Genomic DNA, 16,400 nt, shown 5'->3' with positions numbered 1-16,400 from the left:
GTCATCCCGCCCAGAATCAAAATAACAACTCATTTATTACTTTATTTCCAGTTTCTACGGAAATATTTATTATGAAGTGTTTTATATATCACATCCATATCTACCAATAACACTAATAATACAATTGGCCGTCCAAAATGATATACCGAACACATAAGCATCCCATTCATACCGATTGCTCATGGTTTCAACGTGTCCATCCAAACTTGCCAAGTTTTGGCCATGCACTAGCCTGTCCATCACCAGTGCTTCCTGGAGCAGACTCCAGTTTCGGCGGCGCAGTAGCATAATGCGTAATAGGTGACCTCGGATTCGCGCCACCCGGCACACTGCGTTTCAGCCTTTCGAACTTGTTCTTTGTTTCCTCTAGGTCTTGTATAGCAACTGCCTCACTTGTTTTCGAGGTGGCCAGCTCCATGCGTAGCGCATCGCACGAGTCACAGCTGTATCCCACTGATGGCGGTGAAGCTGGCTGAAGCGAAACCGGATTCGGTGTAGATGGCGAATTCAGAGCCTCAGTGACGTCCTCAGGAACAAAGAGCGAGCTGCTTCGCTTATTGAAAGTTGATTGTCCACGGAGCTGATTCTGACGACCAAGACGCAATTCCCGAAGGCCATGTGCCGCCGGGGAGGTCCGCGCTGGTGAACTGCTGACTGCTGGGCTGCTAGGCATATCGAAATACTCATAGTCTGACGGAAGATCTTCCCTGGGCGTCTGCCGCTGTCTTACCTCATTCAACGTCCGCTCCAGTTTGCTCTTTTCCCGCAGAACATCCTGGTACCTGCTCTTAATTTCAAACAGCTGATCTTTTAAGTCCCGGACTTCGACGCACTTGCAATCCAGATCTCTCTTCAAAAACGCGTTTCGCTCTTTCTCCATCAAAGTCGCGGCTTGCGACGTCTCAAGTTGCTTAATCAGGTCCTTAAATGTCATTAACCGTTGGGAGCTAGCCGTTTGGTGCCCAAACTTTTCTTTCATGTCTGCAATACTCGACGAAACTTGGGGATTCACGTTGTCGTCTGGTAGGTTCGACAGAAAGCTTTGGAATACGCTCCGCTCCTCCTCTCTGGCTCTTCTTTCGACCTCGAGTTCCTCCACTGCCGATATGTGCTGTTTCTGAAGAGTACTCAATGCCATTACAAGATCCTCGATCTGGTTGTGCAACTCCATATTTTGCTTCTGATCTGACTGGCGGAAAAACTGGGAACCGTCGTCCAACTCCAGCGAATTGATGGTTGACGTTAGCGACGCTCTGGATCCTGTTCTTCTCAATGTACGACCAGGCATGCTGTTGGTAGGCGTCATATGGGCTGGAGAGTTCGACCCAACATTGGCCCAAATGCGACCCAGAAATCGAGTTGCGGCTGCTTGGAGCTCGGACGTTTGTATACTCATCGTCTTTGTGGGGGAGTCCAACACCTGCTGTGCGGCTTCGGCTGCGGCTTCACGCCTTGATTTGTATAACTTCTCAAGGTCTTCCAAAACATCACGTGTGGCCACTGTCGTGAGAGACATGGCGTCCGATATAAGCGCGTCCGCGTTCCCTTCATAAGCCTGCCACAATGAGCGACCTAAAAGCAATTGAAGTACTTCATCCTCTTCCTTCAACATCAATATTCGCTCTTCATTGGCCTGCATGACAGCAATGGCGACACGCATTAATGTCTCCAACGCGCCTTCAGCGAAGATAACGTCGTAGATCCGGAGGAGCATGTTCAACGGGCAAGTAACCGCAAAAAATGAAAGGAACCATTGAGTAGCGTAGATGGACTGCACGCCAAGTTTCTCCATATGCTCATCAACTGCGGGAACAAACTTCTTCAAGAGCTGAGTGAACTGGAATATGCGAAGATGGAGTCCTGCCATGTCCGCCGTAAACATCGTCCGCAAGTCGTATTCTTCCATCAACCGCACAAGTACACAGAACGCCGAGCGCTCATCCATATGCATCAGCAAGGGGCCGACTAAAAAGGCGAGACCTTGGCAATATCCGACCTGCATGTCGTACAAACTGAATGCGCGAAGGACCTGACCGAGCATCTTTTGTCCTTGACCGCCTCGTTCCCTGAACATCTCAACCTCTGGAAACGTACGATGTAGATCTCGACCAATTACTTTGTCGTACGGCGAAGGTTCTGCAATAAGTGCGTTGAATAGAGACTCTAACGTTGGGTCGCTCGCTCCGGCCATGCTCTGCCATACTAGACCACGCAATGGAGGAGGCACACCACCTTTGATCTGTATGACCATTAGTAAATTCCGCCCTCCAAACTGGAAACCGCCGTACCTTTTTGGAGAGTAAGCATGGAAGTTTAGCAGCCGTACGAGGATAGTCGGCAACCAGTGCAGCCCAAAATTCGAGATCCGTTAGCTGTGGAGCATTCGGAATCATAGATATCCTTAGACTATTTTGCTTTTCCACTATCTTTCGTAACTTCTCTACCGACACAGGACGACGTCTCCGCGGGAGAGCACTGGATGGTAATGCTTTAGGATCACGCTCAAATCTCGCGTTTTCTCGTTCCAGACGGGCTAAAAGATATGCAGTACTCTTTAAAAATCCGATATGTTAGCTTCATACCAGTGTCTTTTCAAACCAACAGTGAGACATACTTCGTCACTAGCACTCTCTCGGGACTCTTGGCACTCTGTCCGCTCCAATTCGTTCCAGTTAACAGTCTCAGACTCCTCATCCGGTGACTCATCGGTAGGAAATTCAGCCGACCCAAGCGATGTTCCTATCGACGAGTGTGCCGTAGAGGGAGCCACTTCTTCTGACAAAGTCTCCGGAACGAAACTGGCGACGGATGACGCATCCGACAACGATACCGTGAAGAGAGACTCTCGACTGTTGTCTTCCATTGATTCCATTGTGCCTTATTAGAAATGCATGAATTCGAAGGTCAACGACCTAAGGAAATTTGGCAAACACTGAACGAGTGAATGTATCCGCGCACCGCGTCTGAAATCGGAAGAAGGAGAATATCAAAGGAATGAATGACTCAAAGAGTAAACGTTCTGAAAACAAACAAGACGAATATAAACGAGCGACTGCAAGAAATTAACAAATGAAGAGACCTTGGAGCACGAAGAAACACGCGAGCGTCCGGGGAAAAGAGCTTGCTCGCTGAACTCCAAGGATTCGCAACTAGAGGTATGCCGCGCTGCAGCAAGGTTAGCCCACTAGGGGCTTGGAACGCATTTTCCTGAGGCGCGTCAGGGGTTGTCTCAGTCTACCAATTGTCGCGATTAAGGTTTGTTGCGCCTTCAACCCTTGCAGTTAGCGCATAAGCGCGTAACAACTTTACGCGCGCGTCTTGTCCATTCACCCCTCCTATCTTTCGCCTACTTTATATTTCACTCTGATTCAAGAAGCATAAACATAGATGGACAGAAAAATGAATACTGACAAGTCAATTTATTTACGTCACCGAGTTTCATTGTATCTTCGTATCAGGTCGTGTGGCTCGCCCAGATGGAGCTGTGCGGGGTATCATAAGTCAACCCCTGTGTTATGCATGTCCTCACAAGTGGCCCCCTAGTGTTCGAATAGTTTCTCGATCTATCAAGAGCTAGGCGCGCTATGAAATATTCTACAACAGCTTTTCGGTCAATATCGAGATTACCTACATATACTTAGGCGTAAATTTTTGCCAGGCAATTTGATAGAGATTTCCGCGTAAGCGTTCTGGCGACCACCAGAACCAAGCGCGCGTCTACCTTATTTGTTTACATTTGAAGTGCGGCGCAAGTTGCTGCGGCAACCAGCTCATTGTTACCGAGTAATGCAGCCACAGCCAACGGCCAAACCTTCCATTTTGAAGCGTTTCCAGTGTCCCGACTCGACGACTTAGCCCTATAGGTTTTACTTGTTGTCATTAGTTTATTCTATTCCTTTACCAGACATGGCGCCGTCTAAGGAATTGGTTGCCTTTGACGACCGAATAGCTTCATTTAGAGCTCACCGTGTCGGAAATGGATCAAAACGAGGAGCAGTTAAAGCATGGCCTCATACTCGACCGAGTGTGACGCAGGTATTTTGCCATTACGTTGTGTCTAATTTAACTGTCTAAATTGCGTTGTAGATGGCTAAAGCAGGATTCATATACAATCCGTCGCCGAAGTCGCCGGATAATGTTACCTGTTTCTTGTGCGACAAGAGCCTTGACGGATGGAATAAAGGTGACGACCCCAAATTAGAACATCTGGACCACTCGCCGCGGTGCGCGTGGGCAATTATTCACCGATCAGACTGGAAAGAAGATGAGTACCATGACCCGGAATGTAGCGAAATGTTGAACGCCAGGTTGGAGACTTTTGGCACTTGGTGGCCGCATGACGGAAAGCGAGGATGGATTCCTACGAGCAATAATGTTAGTCGCGCACCGAGAATTTGATTTAGCGACAATTTTATTGACTTACATCTAGATGAGCAAAGCGGGATTCTTTTATAACCCCGGGAGACCCGGCGATGATTTTGCCGCATGCATGTACTGTGGTGTAGTGTTAGATGGCTGGGAGCCAAAAGATGATCCCATGTAAGAGGTAGCCTAGTATATTTATCAGCCGTAAAGCTAACAGTTCGATTTAGTGAGGAACATAGGCGACGTGGTCCTGATTGCTATTTTTTTACTCGGCTCCATGGAGGCTCGTCGTCATCCAAGAGCAAAAGGACCTCCAAAGCGCGACAGTCAACAACGGCAGTGTCTAAAAGGAGTAGCGCCCGAAAACGGCTGAGTTCTGAAGTGGTTACCGGCGATGAAGTTGAAGTCGAAGAGTCTAAGCCTAAGCGGAGAGCGAATAAACGAAACAGTAAAGTCAGGCGATCGTCCATTGCAGAAGATATATCCCGCGAAGTTGACGAGGCGAATGCCAGTCAGACACCACAGCGGCGGCTATCGGCACGGTTGGTGGCTTCACGAGAAATAACGTTAAGTAGTCTGCCAACGGACTCTATTGCGGAAGGTGAAGAGGAACCCGAGATCCCTTTGAAGAGGACACGTGGCCCAAGGCCAATGAAGCCGAAGACGAAGACGAAGCAATTATTACACACTAGCAGTCCAAATGCTCAAACGGTACCCCCACTACCTCCGTTGCCAGTGATAATGGTCGACCAAGTTCTTGGGAAGAGCTCTCCAACACGAGCTACTGATCACTCTCGAGTGTCGTCCGGATCAAGCTCAAGCCTTTTGGAAGATCTTATTGCAAATTATTCTGAAAACTACGAAGAAGCTCTAGAATCAGCGATAACGAATGTGAATCCAAATGATACTAGTGTGGCCGACCTAAGGGTATCCACGCCTGCGACTGAAATCAAGATAGATCAAGCCGTACGCTCGAGTTCAAAGCCAACACCGCGTGCCGCGACACCGAAGATAAATTCACCGGTGATGCGTGCAACTCTAATGAACGGACAGAAAAAGGCTAGTATGAATGGCGCAACTGAAGAGCTTATTTCAGATACGAGTCAGAGTGCGGCAAAAGCATCTCTAATTAAGCAAAGTGACAGCCCGAGTCCCGGTTCATCTACAGCCACGTTGCATGTCCCGGCCCGTGTTACGCGATCTCATAATAAAGATACAGAAAATAGTACGGTTTCGCAGACTCGCGCTCGCATGGTGTCCAGGTCTCCTGCTTTTAGTGACGGCCTGCAATTCCCTACAGAAGTCCACTCTAATAGGAGAGATGCAGCGGCTCGCACTCCGCGGGAAGAAACTGCCTTTGGGCTAATCAATCTTAACAGTTCTCCTCGTGTACTGACGGACAGTCCTCAAAATGGAAATGTTGCCCCAATCTCTAGAGAGAATCCAAGTTATAAGCGTCAGTGGTCTCCTAAGAGTTTGTCTTGTTATGTAGAAGAACTGGATGATCCCAAACAATGGGTGAGAGTTTTAGGTGAAGCTGAGAACATTTCGGAGATGGACATGGGCATGACAGTCGAGGCGTGGATCATGCATGTGGCTGAGATGGGTGAACGAGCATTAATGATGAGATGCGACAGGTTGATAGAGTTTCTTGAGAGCGAAAGCGTGAGAGCCATCAAGCAACTACAGTCGTTGTCAAGCTGATTCACGCTGCCGGAAAGCAACATGTTTATTTTGTTAATGATACCGTGCATTACGAGCGTTCATGATAGTTGTTGTAAACCAACTATGTCTTGGGTCTCGACGTAAAACTGTTAAATTACCGAGACTTGGTCTATTGTCACCGCTGGGCGACTCTGACTGTTGACGTGACTCGGCAGCAGTCCTGGTATGTTAACTACCAGTCCGATGCTGAGCACTGTTCAGCGCGATTCGACTGGGAATAGTCTATGGAGGGCCTGATAGTACGGCAATAGGCCGGAGTGTGAGGGATGCAGGATGGACTTTTAGGCAAAGAAGCCGAATCACCTCAATAACTTTTGAGGTGGACAAAAAGACAATATTGAAAGGAATACCAAGTCACCAAATAATAAGCAGGAAACAGCAGCTGTTGGATATCTTGTGACCAGTAACGGGGTTAGCTCAAATGTTATTGCGAATTTACGCTCAAACCTTGGATTGGACACGTTGCTACGCGACCAACCCGCACGTGGGACTCAATTTTAACACTCCACGACTTACGCCGAACAGGCCACAAAGAATATCCGAGCCAGAGTCAAGGGTTATGGTTGGAAGTATCCCAGTTATGCGGGGAACTGCCGGTGAGCTGACCAACCCGTCATCATTTACCGTTCCGGAAATCGCGATCGAAGATACCCAGGACATGTCCGATCTGCTAGACGAGCCCCCAAAACGGCATGGCCGGCATGTGTCTTTTGATGAACAACAAATGCAGGAGCATCCAGCAAACGAAAATAGCTTGAGCCCGAATCCAGGTCGCAGTCGCTGGTCAGTACGGCGACAGTGGGGTCGGAGTCCTAGCCCAGGCAAGATACGAGATGCATCCGCCGAGGAGACTGGGTCGTTCATGGGCGACCAGACCCAGTCAGCAAAGTCTTCCACATTTCCACAAGACGAGAAGAAGACTTCATCCGCTAATGCGTATCGCTATCTATTTAGGAAAAACTTCAATCCCGATGAGCCAGAAACAGACGACGAGAGAAGGGTGCGAGAAAGAATACACGAGGTTTTAAAGTTTATCAAGAAACAGCGAATCTGCATGATGACATCGCAAAATGCCAAGGGCTATTTGGTTGCCAGTGCTGTCGTCGTAGCTGAAGTGGTATGCTCTTGTGGCGGAGTGTACTGCTGGATTAATGGATTGGGTTGCTCGAACTTACATATGAAACAGGAAAATGGTATTGACTTTGTGTTTCATGCAAATCGGCGAACCCTGAAGGTTGAGGATATCGATGACAACCCGAATATAAATCTTTCGTTCCAGAACAGTGAAACTGTGAGTTTCACCTTGTGTCAATTTTTATCATCCATATCTAACGGCAGTAGGCTGAATGGGTGTCGATCGCTGGCACTGCAAAAATATCCAATGATATCGATGACATTGAAAGGTACTTAAAAACTAACTTGAAAAATTGGGTGGATAGCAAAACGGATCTCGGTGGCAAGGTACCTGGTCTCGTACATATATTTGTGTTGAGTAGCCCTAATCCCTTTTAGAACATAGGAATAGTCCACTTGCGGACGCGTTCGATCGCGTACTCTGTTAGCGATGATTTTACGTTTGTTCCTACCTCACAGCAAAATGGCATTGTTAGAGGGGAGATTCAATATTCCAATGGAACAGTTAAAATCGATGAACATCAGATCAAGCAATTTCGACGAAGACACAAACATACTCGCCAACGCACTCCGAGTCGGTCTCGAACAGAATAGGCGATATTTCCCTAATGAGACGCAGAAGTACTGTACTTGAAGATCGCTGAGTGATTTGCAAATCAAGATATCGTACAATAAGTCATCAACATGAGTCTGCTCGATATCCTGTAGCACATACTTATCTATATTTCGTTGAAATTGTCCAGTCGAAGATATTATCTGCGTAATTTTTATCAAGTAAAAACAGGTCCCTCTCGACCTCTCCTAGAATACGAAAGCTGCTACTAGCCGTGTGGCTAATGCCGCTTGCAGTCTCCGCCCGTATCCGTCTGATAGTCCCTGCTCCGGCCCCGGTCCCATTCAGGAGATGATCCCTTTCTCGAGATATGTATAAACTTGCTCCGGTCCATGCTCCAAGACTTGTTATGGCTTTGATTCGCGATCTATCGCCAATAGTCCAGGGGCGGAAATTCTTTTGTAGGTATAGGTCTGTACTATCACCGCCAGCGGAATCAGGCGCCAGACAGTTCCGCACCTCCTCCAATATCCTTAGCGTTAATCCTGGAATATTGCTGCAGCCTCCGACAAAAATTATCCGAGACAGCATACTTGCGCGGGTGTCAATACCTAGTCCTGATAGACAACTTACTATAAGATCGTGGATCGGGAAATCATCGATATCATCGACGTTATCTTCTGCGCGCTGTAAAAATAATTGTATTAATGGCTTATGTCGCGTTTCTGAGCTAGGAATGTAATACGTGTTTCCCGATAGTGTGATCGCAAAGGCTTGTTGAGAAGTTGTCGCCGACGTTGACAGGTCAACGGGAGAGCAATACATGGCTCGAGCAATAAATTCCTCGACTTCATCAAATGACGGTATAGCATCAGTGAATGCCTTCAAGGTCCTACTAACTAGGTCGTGCAATCTCTTTCCTGCGCGTAATGTTGATCGTGTGGCGGATAGGATTGGCTTGTAGTCGAATATCTGCATCCGTTAGATCCCTACGTTCTTGACAACTCACATACTCAACCACAGCATACCGGCGTGACGGTTGTCTCGTGCCATCCTATATCCACCACAAGTGCCGTTCGAGCGCCAGCTGCTAGCATCGAACCAACCGGAGACAGCATATACGTGACAGATATTGACTACACTTTTAGCCGCCAGCAAGACTTTTAAAAATGTGGCCGACGATTAAGATGCCGGTACGTACCTGAAAGTAATTAAATAAAACAAAAGCTATGGCTTTTTTCAGCTGCAGAGTCATCATTGGATTTTCAAGGATGACGACCTTCCGGCTCTTTCCATCCAAGAGTAGATATCTGCTCTCCACAGCGTTAGCACTGACAGAACAAAGACAACACAAATTGGGCAGTTATTTAGGAAGCTCACTTGTAATATACGTCTCTCAAGATTGTTTGCAGTATGTCAAGGACGTCCTCTATACTTGTATTTCTCGCATCCAAGTCCCAAAGTACATTTGTTTTAATTCTGCCCCTCAGATCGGGACCTATCGGTATCTCGCAGACAGGCCGTTCCATTCCGGCTATCCCAGCCCTAATACCACGTGCTCCAATGTCAAGAATAACAGGAGGATCGGTATACTGCTGTCGCGTAGTTGGTGATAGTAATGGCGAGGATGCGAACGAAGGTGATGCACCAGTCGTGATAGGAGAAGACGACGAGAGCTGCCGTCGCAAGGCCGCGATGCCACGCAGTAGCTCACTGGTCCCACCAGTATCACCGTCAGAGTTTGCCATGCTGCTTCAATTGCTCTGATAATATTACCGTGAATGCATTGTTGTGATTGAAGTATATGCGCAGTGTTTAAGGGTTCTGTCGCCTTAGCGTGAGTAGAACGCGCACATCGTGAAACGCGTTCCCGGTATCACGCTTCAAAGAGTGCCTTCACGACCGAACAAAGCAGCGACTGTATCCCCTTCACCACTATCAACAACTAAACAAAGCTTCAACGCACACGACCTCCCTATCTCTCTCTCACGTCCGATCATGGACGAGCCAGACTTGGCAACACAGCCGTCTACGGTTCCCCAACAGGTTGGGCAGTATGAGTCTTCGAATCAGGAAGATGAAAATGTCCTATGCACGCTCGTGTGTTTGACAGGTAATATCAAGAATGTAGTGTTACGGATGGACGAGACCACAATTGGCTTCGATGGCAAGTCGGTGACGAAGAAAGAATGGGTATTTGGACGGAATTCACGATGCGATGTATATTTGGGAGAAATAAAGCGAGTCTCGAATAATCATTTCAGAATATGGACAGTGAGTAGATTGACTATGCGGGACGATATAGAAATTTTGACTCCAGATTATAGCGCGATCCTCCTCCAAATACCAATGAACCGCCCATTGTCCTAATTGAAGATGTTTCCACTAATGGCACCTATCTCAATCAATCACGGTTACCTCGAAAACGATCATGCATTCTCACTCAGGGCGACGAGGTGGGTCTAGGTATGGGAGTCCCACAAGACGAAATCCGATTTTTAATGAATTTCGGACCGGCTTTTCTACGCGGAAGACAACAGCAAGTGAAAGAAAATATATTGGAAACGGGTATATACGGCAGATACGACATGCGTGATACGATAGGAAAAGGCGCATTTGCAACGGTGCGAAAGGCTGTTGATCGCGCGACTGGAGAGGTGTTTGCTGTTAAAGTGATTCCACGGAGACGTATCATGGCCGGCTTGGCTGTTAAACGAGAGGTGGAGATCTTGATGCGACTGAACCATCCGCATATTGTCAAATTGAAAGAGCTGTTCGAGGATAGGTCAAATGTGTATCTTGTGATGGAGTACGTCGCCGGCGGTGATCTCATGGACTATATTACAAAACATGGTGCAATGAAGGACAATATGGCAAGGACGGTTGTTAAGCAGGTGTTGCAGGCCGTCGCGTATGTGCATTCAGCCGGAATCTCTCATCGTGATATCAAACCAGACAATATTCTCGTCGTGTCAGACGATGAGTCTGACGGAAGGTCAATACAAGTCAAGGTCTCTGATTTTGGACTGGCAAAAATCTCAGAATCGGGAACATTTCTGAAGACTTTTTGCGGCACGTTGGCGTATCTGGCACCAGAAGTCATCAAAGCTAGAGACTCTTCTTCACGCGCTCATCCCGAACGGACGTCTACATACTACTCAAACAAGGTCGACATGTGGAGTGTAGGATGTATGGTTTATGTTCTATTAACGGGCTATCTGCCATTCAATGGGAGTACGCAGGAGCAATTATGTAACCAGATTATGGCCGGGGAGTACTCCCAGCAGCCGCTTGACGATGCAAACATTTCTGCAGATGCGAAAGCGTTCATTGGAACGCTGCTAGAAGTCGATCCGAAGAAACGACCCACAGCAAAGTTAGCCCTTCTCTTGAACTGGCTACGTGATGGTACACAGCCAGCCGTTCCTACCTTGATAAACGACGCTGGCGACGAGGGTTTGCAGAGAAAACTGGACGATGACGATGACGCCATGGAAGGGGTGGAGGAAGCTGCTCCCGGCCATGCGTCCGATATTGACAGTTCAGACCTACAAAAACGGACGGCTAAGCTGGAGATATCCAGGGCACGTTCGATTTCAGGGCATGCGCGAACGTCATTAATCGAACCCGATGAGGAAGACGGCAACAAGGACAAAATTAAAATTGACAGCATTGGTCAGCAGCCAATTGCAACCGGCGTACGAGACTACGCTGATGAAAACGACTTGTGTTCATCATCAATAGGCGAGCTGCCACCGAAAACATGGCTCATGTTAGAAACTGTGAAGGACAGTATTCCGTACAAAGACATCATGATCTCACGCGAACAAGTCTGGTTTGGCCGCGCACCTAGATGCGACATCCGGTTGACCGACAGTCGGACGTCCAAGCTCCACTGCTATTTAAGAAGGAAGCGGAATAGCAACGATTCCGATACATTTTACCTGAGCGATTTCTCGACTAATGGGTGTTTCGTGAATAATCAGAGAGTAGGATCAGGTATGCAGGCTACACTGATGGATGGCGACGAAATAGCTATCTTTAGAGAACGGACTGAGAAGTTGGCGTTCAAAGTGCGACTTGTAAGGCCCGAGGAGTTTCGGGTTTTGGAGAGGCTGCATGGTGTGGTGGAAGTTATACAGACTCCGGTGCAGAAGAATGATCTGGCGGGGAAACGGAAGAAGCATCCCCAAGATCACGACGACGCGGATCTGAAATTGCAGAAGAAGAGGAGTGTACTGGTTTAGACAACAAAATGCATACGCTGTTTATGTTGGGTCATGTGAGCAATGAGAGGATTCGATGGTTACAAGCATGGATTATGTAAATTTGAACTTTGGGCGTTTATTATTATAATGTATGACTTGTTATTTTATTCATTTATTGGTTATTGGATTGGTTACGAGTAATATACTATTGTATTCAATTGCTTATGATATCTCAATTTTTGGGGGCTAAGCCTCTCGATGCACAAGTCACACGGTGTATGTTCAGTTGTGTGTCCGCGATGCTTACACTCCATGCCTACTATCTCTGACTCCATCCAGATCACTAACATCATTGATTCACCACATTTTCATCACAGCTTCTAAGACTGTGATTTGTCAATAGATCTTTAATTTGTTATTTGAAGGCAAATAGTACTCTGCGATGGAGGAACTAGGAATCGTACCACCGAGCACAACGAAAACAACAACCCCTACCGCCACACCGACGAAGTCACTGACCAAGAATGCGAAGCCGGCATCGGAAGCAGTGCCACAAGATCCATACAGTCGTTTAAAGAAGCTAGAACGAGATCTAGAGTATTTGAATTTACAGGAGGAATACATCAAGGATGAACAACGAAATCTGAAGCGGGAGCTGGTTCGCGCACAAGAGGAGGTCAAGCGGATCCAATCTGTTCCGCTTGTGATCGGGCAGTTTTTGGAGCCGATAGACCAGCATACTGCGATAGTTGGTTCGACTACTGGCTCAAACTACGTCGTACGGATTTTATCGACACTGGATCGAGAACTGTTGAAGCCGTCGTCGTCGGTTGCGCTCCATCGGCATTCCAATTCGTTAGTCGATATTTTGCCTCCAGAAGCGGATTCAAGTATCGCGATGCTTGGTGCGGATGAGAAGCCGGATGTCTCATATGCAGATGTGGGTGGTTTGGATATGCAAAAGCAAGAGATTCGAGAGGCGGTCGAACTACCTCTTACGCATTTTGAGCTTTACAAGCAGATTGGAATTGACCCCCCACGCGGAGTATTGTTGTACGGACCGCCTGGCACGGGTAAGACGATGCTTGTGAAGGCCGTGGCGAACAGCACTACTGCTTCGTTCATCCGGGTCGTCGGTTCGGAGTTCGTGCAAAAGTACTTGGGTGAGGGCCCACGAATGGTTCGAGACGTGTTCAGACTTGCGCGAGAGAACTCGCCGGCCATTATTTTCATTGATGAGATTGATGCAATTGCAACCAAACGATTTGATGCGCAGACTGGCGCGGACCGAGAAGTACAGCGAATTTTGCTGGAGCTGCTGAACCAGATGGACGGTTTCGACCAGACTTCGAACGTCAAGGTATGTTCCTGGCAGCGTTTAATGGAACCGCTCTAACGACATTAATAGGTCATCATGGCCACCAACCGCGCCGACACGCTCGACCCGGCACTACTGCGCCCCGGCCGCCTGGATCGCAAAATCGAATTCCCGTCACTGAAGGATCGCCGAGAACGGCGCCTAATCTTCTCAACAATCGCATCGAAGATGTCGCTCGCACCCGAAGTAGATCTCGACTCGCTCATCATCCGAAACGATCCGCTATCCGGCGCTGTGATTGCAGCGATTATGCAGGAAGCGGGTTTGCGCGCTGTGCGAAAGAATAGATATGTTATTCTGAACTCAGATCTTGAGGAGGCATATAATGCGCAAGTCAAGACGACGAGCGATGTGGACAAGTTTGATTTCTACAAATAAAGCTGCGGCAGTCTACGGGTGGAATTTGAAGGAGAAGGAGCGGACAGACAATAGTACAATATGGGCCCAAATGTAATTTATACGAGACTGGGTTTTGTTGGTAGTTTGTGCAATTAATGCATTACATTAGCATCGTCTGAGTATACGCGACGCTTAGTCGACAGGACTGTGCAGAACAAGCTCACTTTGGATCGTCAGGCGGTCGTGGTCTCGTCTATTAAACGCAGTAAGATCTAAGATCTAAAGAATATAGCACCATACAAAAACCAGATCTCAAACTCCGTATGCAAACCCGCCCAAACAAAACGTATGCCAAAAAACCAATACGTATAGACAATGGATATTATTTACGCCGTCGTTTCAGGTTCACGCCTTTCTTTCATCCCATCGCAATTAATCTGGAAGACTTCCGGGACAATGTGCGCTGTGCTTTGCGAGACCGGAAAAGGTTGTACTCGTACTCTAGGACTTCCATGAATAAATCGGGGTCCTGGACGTCGACAAACCGTGTCAACTGCTGCATGGCGGTTTCGAAATCGGCCGTGACAAGAGTGTCTAGGGAACGTTAGCACCACTTTCACGTACAAATTCGCTGCTAGATCATACTGCGCATGCTGTCGAGCAGTGTGAGCGCGGCGGCGTGGATGACACCTAGTCCATCGTCGCCTAACAAGAAGAACACATCCCAGATCCTCAGCTGGGTCGAGAATGGAACGGAGTAGCTGAAGAGTGTCAAATACCACTTTGTGGCGTAAAAAGACGGTTCGATCTTCAGGGCTTCCAATTTCTTCCCTATTTTGCGTGTTTTCAGCGGCACACGAAGATCTTCGAACGCGTTCATGAGACCAGCGAATCCGACCGTGTAGAGTTCACCAAGATGCCGAGTGCTAAAGATGCGGACGAGCATTATGAAGCACGTTGTTTCATCGTAATAGCAGAGTAAATTTGCTGCTAGCGGCGCCATGCCTTGGACGTAACCCATGTCTGATTTATGTAGCGAGAATGCGTGGAGGACGCGGAATAGAAGTCGCTGGCCACCGCGATAGCGGGCTGAGAACATGACGTGGGAATCGATCGTGCGGGGCACGTCGAGATCGATTTGGGTGTCGTGGGGTGACGGTTCGGCGATGTATTTCTTGCAACAGTCGGCATTTGCCATTGATAAGATCGTAAGGGTGACTTACTGGGTATAATGCTTCCAGATCGCTGTCTGGGATGTAATTTTTCTTTTTTCTTGCAGAGGTCGTGAGAAATGACTGCCATGCCGAAGCCTTAGATTGTCAGCATTGTCCTTTACTCAAATGCAACCAGCAACCCAAACATACCCTCCAAGCATCAGGAATGCCCTTAAAAGTCCTCTCGATTAGTTTCAGGGTTTTCTCAAAATGATACGTAACCATGCCAGTTTTCTCGTTGACCCGCCGGGTGGCCATTTCCCGCCATTTGACCTCCCGCATTGATTCGCGCCGCGGCTCGAGTTGGGGTGTGTAGTCGACGATTGCCGGTGCGCGTACCTTCATGTTATTTAGCCGCAGCAGAAGGTGTAAGTGCAGCAACGAGGAATTGTGTGTTGATGGTTGATGGCGTCCGTGGGGCGGAGGACTCCGTTTGGTGATGAATCCGTATCTACAATGTCAGCTCGGTGCTCTTCTGTCGGACATTCTTGTGGTAAATCGCTCCGACGATAGGACATACCTGTCAACGTCATTCGCAGTCACATCCTCCCAATTCTCGGTGCCACCTGCAAGCAGCCCGACGTTTATATTCGGCCGGTCGTATTTGGCCTGGACCTCTTGAGATGCGAGCACGACGTCCTCAGGTAAAGTTGTCGTGCTTGTGCTTTTGGACAGAGACGAGCTGTTGCCAGCCGAGTTCACGGGCGAGGACGTGATGCCTGCCACGGCCGACATTTCTGGAGAAGACTAGGGAGCTATTGACGCAGAATTATTGATCCGGAGGTCGTTTAAATTGCGGATGGTATAACAATATGGGTGACGTGCAGAATCATATCAGTCGTGAGTCGCGGCGTGGAAATAAAACGTCCGTAATCGTCTCGTCAGGAAGCGGACAGGCCGACACTTGACTTGGTCTGCCAGATGATTGATGCGTCGACGCCCCGTCGGGAATGTGGAGCGGCTTTCGCCCGTAAGGCTGCTCCCACACTGAATGCTGTCATATTTAAAGGGGCTAGTGTACAGCGACTCAACGAGGTCAAGGGTTCTTGCGATATACTTTGTCGATTGCAGATTACTTTGACAGAAATTAGCATTGTGATTGTAGCAGGGAGGAATAATAATACACAGACGTCATCGGGAACTTGTTAATTCCAAGCTGCGACGTCCCATATTTATGTGCAGAACACTGAAGGATGGTTATGAGTTACTGTAGTACTATAGTGCCAATAATATAATAATGGTTAGCGGCCCCTGCTAGTCTTTCTCTTTTATCACTGAACTCTCGAGGCAAATTTCTTTCGGAGGCTTTGTCCGAGAATAGCCGCCGCAGTAATAATCAGGTCCGACGCCGCAGCGGCGCAAGGCAACTAGGCGCATGGCACATCGGCGACAGAACTTCGCGCCCCCTCCGCCCATGCCTGCTTAAAAAGGTATCGTACAGGGGGCGGGCCTCCTTTGATTATCTTCCACTCACGGCCCTCTGA

General features: G+C 48.1%; 7 protein-coding genes across 7 annotated transcripts; 4 read left to right on the top strand and 3 right to left on the bottom strand.

The window, feature by feature from the left end:
* Positions 1–47: 47 nt before the first annotated feature.
* POJ06DRAFT_209019 (rab-GTPase-TBC domain-containing protein) lies at positions 48–3,160 on the bottom strand. Its single transcript, XM_056185409.1, has 3 exons — positions 2,615–3,160; positions 2,289–2,552; positions 48–2,239 (listed from the first exon to the last, which is right to left on the bottom strand). The coding sequence occupies exons 1-3, from the start codon at positions 2,870–2,872 to the stop codon at positions 188–190; spliced, it is 2,574 nt and encodes an 857-aa protein (XP_056044832.1). The 5' UTR covers positions 2,873–3,160; the 3' UTR covers positions 48–187.
* A 677-nt stretch (positions 3,161–3,837) lies between these two features.
* POJ06DRAFT_95752 (uncharacterized protein) lies at positions 3,838–6,382 on the top strand. Its single transcript, XM_056191805.1, has 4 exons — positions 3,838–4,035; positions 4,087–4,374; positions 4,430–4,539; positions 4,593–6,382. The coding sequence occupies exons 1-4, from the start codon at positions 3,907–3,909 to the stop codon at positions 6,067–6,069; spliced, it is 2,004 nt and encodes a 667-aa protein (XP_056044831.1). The 5' UTR covers positions 3,838–3,906; the 3' UTR covers positions 6,070–6,382.
* A 288-nt stretch (positions 6,383–6,670) lies between these two features.
* POJ06DRAFT_267534 (uncharacterized protein) lies at positions 6,671–7,818 on the top strand (the record flags this gene model as incomplete). The annotated part of the gene is made up of 4 exons (XM_056189251.1): positions 6,671–7,207; positions 7,277–7,381; positions 7,432–7,551; positions 7,603–7,818. The coding sequence occupies 4 exons, from the start codon at positions 6,671–6,673 to the stop codon at positions 7,816–7,818; spliced, it is 978 nt and encodes a 325-aa protein (XP_056044830.1).
* Positions 7,819–7,939: 121 nt separating this feature from the next.
* On the bottom strand, positions 7,940–9,525 carry POJ06DRAFT_267533 (actin-domain-containing protein; the record flags this gene model as incomplete). Its single annotated transcript, XM_056189250.1, has 4 exons — positions 7,940–8,749; positions 8,806–8,913; positions 8,979–9,087; positions 9,158–9,525. 4 exons carry the CDS (start codon positions 9,523–9,525, stop codon positions 7,940–7,942), a joined length of 1,395 nt encoding a protein of 464 aa, XP_056044829.1.
* Positions 9,526–9,598: 73 nt separating this feature from the next.
* On the top strand, positions 9,599–12,183 carry POJ06DRAFT_251335 (kinase-like domain-containing protein). Its single transcript, XM_056187388.1, has 2 exons — positions 9,599–10,051; positions 10,105–12,183. Exons 1-2 carry the CDS (start codon positions 9,776–9,778, stop codon positions 12,022–12,024), a joined length of 2,196 nt encoding a protein of 731 aa, XP_056044828.1. The 5' UTR covers positions 9,599–9,775; the 3' UTR covers positions 12,025–12,183.
* An 87-nt stretch (positions 12,184–12,270) lies between these two features.
* On the top strand, positions 12,271–13,907 carry POJ06DRAFT_251333 (P-loop containing nucleoside triphosphate hydrolase protein). Its single transcript, XM_056187387.1, has 2 exons — positions 12,271–13,345; positions 13,394–13,907. Exons 1-2 carry the CDS (start codon positions 12,428–12,430, stop codon positions 13,739–13,741), a joined length of 1,266 nt encoding a protein of 421 aa, XP_056044827.1. The 5' UTR covers positions 12,271–12,427; the 3' UTR covers positions 13,742–13,907.
* POJ06DRAFT_221740 (rab-GTPase-TBC domain-containing protein) lies at positions 13,908–16,113 on the bottom strand. Its single transcript, XM_056185630.1, has 5 exons — positions 15,437–16,113; positions 15,067–15,367; positions 14,926–15,012; positions 14,348–14,876; positions 13,908–14,296 (listed from the first exon to the last, which is right to left on the bottom strand). The coding sequence occupies exons 1-5, from the start codon at positions 15,649–15,651 to the stop codon at positions 14,121–14,123; spliced, it is 1,308 nt and encodes a 435-aa protein (XP_056044826.1). The 5' UTR covers positions 15,652–16,113; the 3' UTR covers positions 13,908–14,120.
* Between the last annotated feature and the right edge of the window lie 287 nt (positions 16,114–16,400).

Source organism: Lipomyces tetrasporus (genome assembly GCF_029532465.1).
Source record: "Lipomyces tetrasporus strain NRRL Y-64009 chromosome Unknown POJ06scaffold_4, whole genome shotgun sequence".
Lineage (NCBI taxonomy): Eukaryota > Fungi > Ascomycota > Lipomycetes > Lipomycetales > Lipomycetaceae > Lipomyces > Lipomyces tetrasporus.
This window is presented reverse-complemented; position numbering and strand designations above follow the sequence as displayed.